General features: G+C 30.4%; 1 protein-coding gene across 1 annotated transcript; it reads left to right on the forward strand.

Annotated features, from left to right (window-relative positions):
• The first annotated feature begins 436 nt into the window (after positions 1-436).
• Positions 437-12294, forward strand: LOC130453435 (repetitive organellar protein-like). Its single transcript, XM_056793183.1, has 2 exons — positions 437-6601; positions 8794-12294. The coding sequence occupies exons 1-2, from the start codon at positions 775-777 to the stop codon at positions 9366-9368; spliced, it is 6402 nt and encodes a 2133-aa protein (XP_056649161.1). The 5' UTR covers positions 437-774; the 3' UTR covers positions 9369-12294.
• The last annotated feature ends 8 nt before the right edge of the window (positions 12295-12302 follow it).

The following is a 12302-nucleotide window of genomic DNA, read 5'->3' on the forward strand; positions in this document are numbered from 1 at the left end:
ATTTTTAAAAACACTAATTTCGGATATTTTGTAACATATAAACTTATAAAGTTGTTTTTTCACTCTTTTTATAATATTCTAAGCAAAAATCTTAATTTTTAGTAAATTGTAATCTAATTATTGTTAGGTAATTTTTTACGCATACAACAGTGCAGCCATGTATGACGTCATTGAAAGTAGAAGTCTTATAAAAAAAACTAATTTTGATATTTATCTACAAAATAAAAGAAATTAAGGTCAAGTATCTACATATTTTTGGCTTCAGTTCAATATATTGTTTTTTAATGTGTTCGGTAAAATTCAATATATCAATAAAAACTTGAAAAAACGATGAATAATAGTAAGAAAAGCACTATTATCCCGAATATAAAACTTTTCTAATTAAATCACTTGGATTTACTTGTATTTTTCAATATAAAAATCAAGGTCATGAGAACTGATTACTAAGCTAGTGACGCCAAAACTTGCATTACGAAACTTTGCAAGAAACTGGTGGCGCCCCCTGTCCCCTCCACCAAAATTTTATTTTTCTTTATGTCATCAGTTATGGTGGAAGCGCAACAAGTGTTTTGTATTTAAGTGTTTAAAGGACACATGTGTGCTTGTTGAACATATTGAAATAGTTATTTTTTGATACTCAAGTTTTAAGTACCGTTTTAAAGACTAATTAATGTTTTCCTCGTCCGGAATATCTATGAAAACTTTCGTGAAAGTTGTACAGTGTGAGGGCTTGGTGCTATCCATTAATGCCACCAAAGTTTTCCATAGAATAAAATGAAGAAAAAGCCACAGCAATGCACGAGACAAGGTAAATCTAATACTAACATTAGAAGTTTTTTAAGTAATCTTAAAGAGAATGATCTACATTTTGAAGATAGTCAGATAACTCAGTGTGTATTTTTGGGGGTATTAAGATTGAAACCAGTGCCTTCTGTATTTTCAAGCAATCTCGTGCCTTCAGTAGTCGTAGATAATAAGTCTAAACGATTTAAAAATAATAATCTTGCTAAGGATATAAACAAAAACGTGTCAAGGAAAAAGGACATTAACAAAGTTATTAGCGGTAGAATCGGTAAGAAAAATACCGAAAAAATAAAAGCTTCCATTAAAAAATTTCCTACTAAAAATTCTGTTATTAAATTGAAGTTCAATATGAATAGAGACAAACAGGAGACATCATCTGTTAATGTAACCGAAGCAGTTAGAATACTACCAGAATCTCTGACAAAAATAACACCAGAATCAGTCTTAACAAATAAAACAATAACATTGAATCCTATAACAACTGTAACAGCATTTAACCCTGTCCAAAATCTTTTTGATAAGCTCAAACAACAATTAGATGATAAATATAGTCCTAGCATTACTGAAGTTAGTAAAGAAAGTTTATTTTCCAATGAACTATTAGATGTAGATAAGTCTTCCAAAAAGCAAAAGAAATCAAATAAAAAAAATAAGTCTGATAAATCATCTTTGCATTCACTGCCATCATCAAGTAGCTCATTTTCTGATAATGGTTATTATTCATCTAATAGTTTACATACAAAATCATGTGAAGATGTACTTTTATCTAATAATAATGATATAGATGATGAAGACGATTGTGAGTTACTACTAAATACAAATCCTGGTTTTGTCACACATAAAAATAATGATAATAATGATGTGATTTTAATTCCTGATGATACTTCAAACAGATCATCACCTAATCAAGATGTAATAATTATCGATGATGTAAAAAATGTCAGGATGTCACCTAGATTGAATAAAAATGAACAAAATAGTTCTAACATGAAGCAAAAAGTTATTGATGCTAATAATATAATAAATTTAGTAGAAACAGAGACAAACAAAAAACCACAAAAGATTTCAACAGATAAACCAATTAAAAGAAGGCGTACGCTGATACCTGCAGCTATTCCTTCTATATTTTTCAATACACCAAGATTACTAAGATCAGAACTGGGTCAGAAAAAAGGAGCTCAGCCAGAAACTAGAAGTGTTAAACTACAAAAACCTGAAAATAAACAATTGGTGAAACAAAAAAGAGAAAAAATGGAAACTAAATTAAAAGATGATACAGAAAATTTGATATACGAAGTAGTAAAATCTACCGAAATCCTCAAACATTCTACAGAGACAGAGACTAAATCTCAAGATCAAGAACTAATTGTTGAACAGTCTCCACCTAAAGTGGAACCACTCATAATTAAACTAAAAAAATCGACAGAAAAAGTTTCTAATAACACAGATCAAAATGGCAATGAGGATATTAAGAATAAAGAAAAAAATCACAAAGCTGATGCTGGAAAAGTTACTAAAAATTTGTTCTTTCCTAGATTATTAAGATCTGACATCAATCAACAAAAAGATACAAAAATAAAAAAATCACCCAAAGTTTTAGAAAAATTAGAGATTGAGACTCTTAATTCGACTTATGAAACAGATATCACACTTTCTCCCCCAGGAAAGATAAGTGTAAAGTCTACCAAAGATCTTTTTGAAAATACTTCTGATTTAATGGCAAATTCTTGTTTAGGGGAAAAAAAGACTTCATCTAGCGGTAAAAAATCACCAGTAGGTATTCGCAGATCTCTTAGATCAGATTTTTGTCAAGAAGAAAGTAATTCTAGGATTATTAATATTGAAGATACACAAGAAACTACTACAGTTATAGAAATTGTGGATAATTCTAAACATAGTTCAGATGAAAATGTAGATACCATCAACCATCCGAATGTACAAAGACAGTTCAGATCTGCTCAATCCCATAAAGAAAATGAACTTATCAACGTGGATAAAACTGATATCGATGAAGGAACTAATACAGATATTTTTAAGGACCAAAGGTCTGAAACTGAGTCAGTTCAAACACAATCAATTGATATAGAGATTATAGATGTTGATTTATACGAGGAAAAGTCTAAAAATAATGAATCCCACCAGAAAAAATCAGATGATGTAAACGTTATTGACGAAGAAGTTTTATCTGACGAAAACAACCAGGAAAATATTAATAATCCAGATATAATAGATGTTGATAATATAGAAACAATAGAGGAGGCATCATCGAAGAGCTGTAAATTAAAAAGCATAGCAGTGGTACAACCAATGTCGAGACCAACACGAACGCCCCAGAAAAAAGTGAATGATATTGAACCAACTGAAATTGTGAATCCATCCAAAGTAACTCCCGAGAAAACGAGAAAAAATAAAAACATCGATCAGCTGGTGCAAAAAAAAACACCCCAGAAAAAATCAGGTGATTTAGACATCAATACAAACTACCCAAAAGATGACAGATCTAGGAAAGATAGCAGAGCCGTGACTGTCACTGAACGGAGACAATTGAGATCAGATGATACTCAGAATGCTTCTACTGCTAATACTGAATCAATTAAACAGAGAACATTGAGATCTAATATTGTAGAAGAAACTGGAAGTGTAGAACATGTACAAACACCAAAGTCTATTAGTTTAAAGTTTGGTGATGGTTCAACGTCGATTTCCGAAGTTGAACCTAAACTGCTAGGATCTAGTGATGATCCTGGTAACCTAAATATGTCGAAACGTTTAGTACAAGACAAGGAAATTATAGATGGAGCAAAAGAGCTCGTTGGATCAGAAAATGTTCCAATTGTCAAAGTTGAATGTGAAACAGGAAAGAATAAAAATGTTAAGAAGACTTTGTGTAGCAGAAATAAAGTTGTAATGAATAAATCCGCGAAAGAAACAAAGAAAATTATTGGCCTACAAACAGAAAAAAAGCGGACGGATTCTACTAATGAAGTAAACTTGAAAAAGATCGTACTCAAATCTAATAAAAAGAATAAAAAAATCACCAACAAGGATAATAAAATTAAGAAAATATTTAAATCTGATATAAGTCATAAAAGAACTGCCGATTATCAAATAATAAATCAAGCTGATCTGATTGTAAACACAACCAGAAGCCATTCTAAAATGAATATATCGGATTCGGTTGAACTTAAAAAAGAACAATCGTCTGATATTTTCACTAACGAATCAGACAAAGACGAGCTATCGAAGAGATCGACATCTCAAAAGAAATTGCTAAAGGATACAAAGCAAAGTACAACGGTTAAAGTAAGAAAAGTTGGCCGTCCTAAAAAAAATCCATTCGCTAAACAATCTTCCCGAATAGAAGATTCAAAATCTACAGAGGTGCTAAAAAAAACAGCGGATGTTGTCATCATGGAACAAGCTGAAACTTTAATAGTTCACACGAAGAGAAGCGCCTCCAAATCAAAAGAATCTAATGTAGAAAAACCTGAAATAGATAAAGTTAAGACTAAAAATATCGATGTTAGTGTTGAACAAGCAGAAAATTTGGAATCATCCGATGTGATTAAAGGCGAACAAAAAAAAGTTACGAAAAAGAAAGAATTACTAAAAAAAACTAAAGGTAGTAAAGGAAAACAAAAAGTTGCTGTAAAAGTAATAAAACCAAGCAATAAGAAAGCTTTACTTAAAAGAAAATCTCCTCAAAAGAAACAGGAGAATTTGAATATGATTACAGTGGTTGACGAAAGGAAAAGTAGAAAACAAAGTAAAGTTTCTCCAAAAAGTCTTAGATCGAGCATAAATCCCATCGCAATTAAAAAAGAATTAATTCCCCCAGTCGTAGAAAAAGTAGTAGCTATTATACATACCGAACCCAAACCAAAAGATTCTTACAAAACTCCAGAGAAAAAACAAACACAAAAAAATCCAATTAGAAATAAAGCGAGAATATCAAAATCTCAAAATTTTGATGATATAAATGTTGTTAAGGAAATCGCACCAGCAAAATACGATAAACTTAGAAAAAATGAAGATAAAAAAGTTATTTCGGATAAAAGTAGAGTCATTTCCAAAAAGAAAAATATTTTAGTTGCAAAGAAAGTTAGAGATAATAAAAAAAATGGAGCTAAAAGACAGAATAAAACAAAAACGATTTTAGACAAATCAGAATTGAAGAATATTCCAGATGAATCTAAACAAAAATTGATTAAACAAGTGAAAAATAAACTGAAAAATTCTAAAAATGGAAATCTGTTTGAAAAAAACAAAAAGAAATCTTCGAAAAAATCTAATATAGATTGGCAAAATAACGATATTATCAAAAAGATAATACAAGAAATAAAAAATACTATTTTCAAACGAGATTCTAGCAAATCAGTGTCGAGCAGTAAAAAAATAAAACAGAAAAAAACCGCCAAACCAACTGTAAAACCCGAGGTTAAAAAGAAGAAAATCATACGAGCCGCGAAAAAGAAAATACTACGAACGAAAGAAGCTCTAAAAAGAAAGCTAAGATCGGCAAGAAGCACTGAAACTACAGATTCAAATCAAAATGATCCTCCAACGAAACAGGAACCACAAAAACCGCCAGAAACCGAAGAAAACGCAACAGATAAAAACGATTCCGTAATTATAATCAACGAAGTTACATTACCGAAAGATATAAATATCGTAGATAAAATAATAAACCCTACAAATCAATATTCAACTACTACCAACGTCGGAATAATCGATTCCAAAAAGAATGATATAACCGTTTTCGATTTCGACGAATCCGAACCCGAATCATCAACTCTAAGACCCCCCAAACCTAATGACAATCCCGATGGAAATGTAAATAAATCTAACAAACAAATAGAACCGCAAAAAAAACTTTATTCGAGAATACCGCCGAAGGAGCACGTAGAAGTTTCCGCACCACAAAAATCGCTTTCGCGACTAACGGACACCGCCGAGTATGATAAAAGAATATTTTTCGAAAACCCTACTGGTACAAAAGTACCACAAAAACGCTTATACTCGGAAATTCTCGTATATTCGGAAGATGAAGAAGGAGAAACTTTAAAACGAACGGAAATACCGCAACAAAAAAACGCGTCAATTGAAAGTGATACAAACCTTGAAGTACCTTCAAAGAAACGCAAATTGCTCATTCCATACCTAGACGATGACGGTAAACCTCGGAAGTTATGGTCAATTATAGATTCACCATCTCTTCCTAGATCTATATCACCGCCAATAACCCCGTCGGTTAATCCGCGTCGTAACGTTACACCTCCAAGGACAATAGAGCAAACAGCTCCGAGTACTTCCAGGGAAAAGTCCCCGGAACCGAGCGCTTCATCCGATAAGAAATCTCCTTTGAAACAACCGACTATTATAGAAATGTTCAGCAAAGTTTGGATGAAGAAAGAAAATTCCAGTAAAACGGTTTCGGAAGGTCGGGAAGAAGATAACCAAGTGTTTTCGAGACCGTTACCGCGTGTTACGAATTTACCTATAGCACCAAGCCCCGCGAGAGAAAGATTAGAAGACGATGACAGCGATACCGAGAGTAGAGTCGAATGGGTACCGGAAGAATATGCCGAATACAAATTCAAATATTCTTCGACCAAGATGATGCAGTACAAACCAATATTTAAATGTAAGATTTGCATGATGATGGCACCTTCTTACTACAAATTGTTGAAGCATCGCAAGGAGCACGAAAAGAAGGACAAACCGTATACGTGTCCGCAATGTGGGATCGATTTCGCGAACGTCGACGACTTCTCCGCTCATCTCAGAATCCACAAAGGTATGTTTTTAAATATATTTTTCTTATTATGTTTAATGAAAAAAATTCTGATACGTTTTTTAATACCGCCGCCAAAAATTTTGAGGTACATCCACCAAAAACAACGAGAAAATCCACCAATATTTTAAAACTAACCCAATATCTTAAATATTCGTTACCATCTTATGACAAATACTGCCGCCATGTTGAAAAATCATTTAAAAGTTTCGTACTTTTTTATACATTAATAAATACTTATTTGATAATTTTGTACTAATATAATTTTTAAAATCTATTGAAACATTTATATGGATTTTTTTATAACGATAAAATATTTAATAAAAATTCAATGGCGGATGCGGTTGACTACAAGAAACTCCACCATTTTAAAACCTATACAAACATCTGTATAATCTTTGTAGGTGACTTTCCATTATAATCTAAAACTGTATATTAAAGTAGATGTTTTTGTCTAAAAATATCCTTTTCCCCACCACGTTGCACGACCTCTCGCTAGGTAAACGTAATTTTCCTTATCGTATTGAGTCTGTATATAATTCCCATTCAATGCGTTGATTGTTGAATTTTGTTTACATGACTTGATTTTTTAAACGTCTACCGTCGACAGAACTCGGATGATTCCGGAGAAATTCCTTCTGTCTATGGAGATTACAATTAAGTAATTAAAATACGAGGGAACGGAGATAGTATTATTTTCACCGTTTATTAATGACAAGACTCGTTAAGCAGATATATTATAAATAAAAACTTTCAAATTCCAAAAGTTTATGAGTTGAGTATTTTTTCCATTTCCATACCTCGATTATCATCAACTTCTATTTTTTATCGTCGTTGTCAAATTATATTATAAAAAATACAACTCTAATGCTTGAGGTTACTTCTGTTAGAATTATTTAAATAAATATAATTGAGAATTAAATCACATGTTGAGTCATTGGATTATGACATATCGACTATTTTAGATTACATTAGTTGTGACGTTTAAGAAATATTTTTAATAGATAAAACCCATTCAAAAAGAATAATAAATCTTATATTTTCGTTATTTTTTTCCTTCTACAATATAAATATAATGAATTTGATGGTTATTAAATCCTAAGAATGTATTAAAACTTGACAGAGCAATATTAGATATTTACTGCAATAAAAAAACATCTGGCAACGCTGGCCGATGTATTCTCGCCGATTCGTCGTTACCACCGCCATCTTAGTTTGACGTACGCAACAAGTATTTGGTTTTACACCCAGTTTTTGTCGATAAACCAAATCCAAAACAAACATTTTGAGAGTAGGAAACGTTTTATTCAGGTTAGTTGAGTCGCTAATCTTCGATTACCCTTTATTTGATCTACGTATAAATAGCTGATATGCCTTCTAAAAGAAAAGGTACACAAAGACAACTACAAATATCTAAAAGAAACAAAGTAAACAATGTCAAAAAGAATATATGTGATGAAAAATCGGATTCAGATTTAGTGGATATTAAACAAGAATACCAGAATGATTTAGATACAAGCTCTGACCAATGTACAGATCAAGAAACAAAAAGAAAGGGAAGATCTAAAACTGCTAAAGAGAAACCAAACATAAGAAGAGATAGAAACGGGAACACTTTAAAATTTGATGCAGTAATTATTAAAGTTAACGATAAGGAAGTTATGTCTATTCCAGAATATCCCGACATAAGAATTAAAGTTGTTAAAGGGGGTGAGTCCAATGTCAACAGATATTAATCGTTTTATTTTGGATACCATGACACGTGTGATCAAAATCAAAAACATACTACTAAATTTTCGAATGGAGGTTTAATATAATTTTATTGTTTGTTTGTAAAATTTTTGCCGTTTAAAAATGGGCAAGGGAATTTTCGCTTGTATTATTAGTCAATTATCATATAAGTGAGTGTTATTAATAAATAATGAATTGTCTAGTATTGAGGTTTATTTTAATAAAAAATAAGTTGAAAAGTCAAATTTTCATCTATTTTTATCAAAAAAGATTATAAATTAAGACAATTCATCATGTAAAATATATAAAAAGGTCTAAAAAGTAAAAAGTTTGAAGAAAATAAATAATGAATAAATTGATTCATAATATTTTTCCAAAATATATTTAAAAGTATATCATACTATTGATAAAAAATTGGATGTGATTAGTAGTTTATGAAATAGAAAAAGTTAACTTGTTTTTAGGCAAACATCCTTACATGTGTCCAAAGTGTGATGCTGGATTCTGGACCAAGAGTGCTTATGAAGCCCACATTCCAGTACACATTCTCAAAAAAGTTAAACAACCAGTTAAAAAGTTCCGTTGCGATATCTGTGCCAAGGAGTTCAGCAAACTTTGTGATGTGGAAAGACATACCCGTGTCCATACCGGAGAAAAACCCTGTATATGTAACATTTGTAATAAAAGGTTCCAACAGGCACATAATCTAAGCAAACACTTAATAACACATCTACACATCAAACCATTTGTCTGCGAGATCTGCAATAAACAGTTTGGAAGAAATGATGTACTCAGAAGGCACCTTCTAACACATTCAGTAGATAAACCAGTCAAGTGTTCTGTTTGTTTCAAAGGTTTTATAAGACATTCACAATTATTACAGCACATGAGGCGGAAACATCTCGATGTTCCAGTTGATGATTTAAGAGAACAATTTGGCGATGAAGAAGATTTGAGAGACAACAGAAATGAACCTGACAAACAGCGTACCAGTTCATCTGTTGTTGAAAAAAAGGGAGGAATTAAAACAGAAGCTTAGGGTAGTGAACAGATCTCTTTTTATGTATTAATTATATCATGTTATCAAAAAATAAATTATGAGTTGAGTTTTAGATGGTGCTTTGTATTGATTAACATTTATCGAATTTGCAAAAGTAAAATTGTTAGGAGGTTTTGATAACTGATACAAATGCAATAAAAATTTGAAAATACTATAAAGTAATTGATGCCCTTAGTGAAAATTATATTATTATTATGGTTAAAGTCAAATGTTGCTAACAATGTGCCTTAGATTTAATATTTAAATGGTTATGAGAATAGGCATTCCCAAAGAACATAATTGATAAAAAATAGTTCAAAAATTATATTTAATTGCTTTATATCCAATTTTTTTATATATTTAGTAAAGTTTCAAACTATTCAATTGACTTTATTTGAAAAAAAAACATGAATTAGAATTTTATTAAGTAAAAATTTATTCTTAATGATTTTGTGGAAAATGAGTGATTTGAAATGTAAACAAGGCTTTAAGACTTAATTTTGTATTTTTATCTTCTAGAAATGGATAAATAACAAAAAACTTAATATTTATAGTGATTAAGGTTATAAAATTATTCATTTAGTCTTAATTTTTTTCTGCTTTGTTTAATTGTTGAACTTAGTTGGAATTTCTGGATCTATCGGCGGCATTTCTTAACACACTTTATATATCGCTACATCAACAATCATAATTACACTATTTGACACGCGTTTCAATAACTTAGTTACCATCTTCAGAGACTTAAGGAAAACAGTTAACTGTCCTTGGTCTGGTGAAGACGATAACTTTGTAATCTTAACACAGGCCAGAAAAGTAGATAAATAATTGTGTAAGTGTAATGTATTCAGTTATTTTATACGAAACGATATACACTACCGGTAAAACGTTTTTGCCCACCTAACCAATTGAAGAACCTCGACCTCCATTCTTCTCTATGTTGATTTTTTCTCTGCCAATTTCACAGGTCTATTTCTTCTAGATCCGTTGTACTGTCATCTTATGCGTGGTAGTCTGCGGCCTTCTGGCTCTTACCAGTGTGCAAATTTAACTTCTCGACCCTCTGGAATCTGTTCAACATGACCAAGACATCTTAGTCTCGCACTCTTGGTGGGCTGCACCATTCTCCTTGGGCTTGGATTGAGCTATAGATGCATAGAAATACTTTCCTTTCCCACGAGTTGAGTCTCATTTTGTCTCTAGCAGTCATTGCCTAAGTTTCAGAAACTAATACTTATAAATTTATGTAAGACCCCTTCTTCCTTTGACCTACGCACAAACACTGTCCCATTAGACCTCATTTTTTGAGTCTTTACTCCATAAAACTTTATCCCACTCTTCGTCCAATTTTTATGTTCATTAGCCCACTGCTACCTTTATAAAAATACCAACTTCTCTCAATCTCCTTTTTACCTACTCAAAGCAAAAATTTGTTTTAGTATTTTATTTGGAAATTTACTGAATTTATTATGAAGTGGGCAAAACTTTTGGCTAGTAGTGTATATTTATATACTAATTGTTTTTGATTTGTATTTAACAATATAAAGATTGATTTTACTTATTGATACTTTTTACTGTTATATATTAAGCAATTTATATTTTTGCAGATTATTTACTTCGTATTGTAGATTAAAAATCTTTATTTGGTATATATTCGCTATTATAAGTGCGACTTTAATGAATTCTTTTTTTTTTCTTCGATATGTTGTCTACTATTTCATTGAAATTCATAATTTTTCTCATTTAAAACTGAAAAAACATCAGAATCATAGGAATTCAAATTTATTTACTTATTACTATTATTTTGTTACCGAAACCAGTATATTTAGGAAAATAAAAATTCTATAGATATACAAATGGGTAAAACTTATCATTTATGTGATTGTACTGAACTTTTATTGCAATATTCACAATTACAATGTCTGATAAGTGTTTTGATTATCGTCTTCAGATATAGATGTAAACTGAAATTTACTGTCTTGACCTATCTATTATTGTGAACCTCTTCCCACTATTGTGACAATTCATTCAAATCACCAAATTTCTTTTCAATAGTTGAGTATTCAACGCACATTTTAATTATACAGGGTGGTTCAGAATTATGGACAATAACTGGTAGAATGTGCAAAATAAAAATTCTTACACATTCCTTTTTATTACATTAAAAGTGATGCCACTTTTGAAGGGGTAAAATGAGAGGGTTTTTTAGTATTGTTTTTGCAAAATTCTATTGATTTTGGGTCTCTTCTGGTAGATAATTGTCAAAAAATTTTTTATGCAGACCATAATATGTCATAAAGTCAATTTTTTACCTGTTTTAAAACCTAATTTTCGATAAAAAACAGTTTAACAACAAAAAAATGTAAAAAGGTATAAGAAACTAGAGAAAATTTTGATTACCAAGTTAATTGCCTGGGAATGTCTATGGCATTAAGATATTTACATACCTAATCTGAAAAGTTATTTTATTACTTTTATTTTCTACTTAAGTAAATTATTTCCTTTGTACTATACTACTATAGAAAGATGTTCTTGTACTAATTCTATAGATATCACTGTTTTTAATTTATCTAAATAAGTATTTTACCGTACCAGAACTTCCTAATTGAAACTGCCTAGCAAATATTTAAAAAATTGTACATGATTAAGTACTTTTATTTTTGGTCTATGATCGGCTCTAAAAACTAGTTTACATAATTCTATACCACTTTGTATGTGACATTTCCAAAAAATAATTGAAAAAGTTTTGTAAGGGTTAATTATGATTTTAATGAAATAAATACTAATTTATACAAACCAATTTATTTAAATTATATTTCATTAGATTAAGTATTACTGTTATAAAAATGTTATATATTGTGTAATATTTTTTCTACTATGTAGATTGTTTGATAATAATATTATATATCATTTTAAAATTATAATAAAATTGTTTTA

Source organism: Diorhabda sublineata, chromosome 2 (assembly GCF_026230105.1).
Source record: "Diorhabda sublineata isolate icDioSubl1.1 chromosome 2, icDioSubl1.1, whole genome shotgun sequence".
Classification (NCBI taxonomy): domain Eukaryota; kingdom Metazoa; phylum Arthropoda; class Insecta; order Coleoptera; family Chrysomelidae; genus Diorhabda; species Diorhabda sublineata.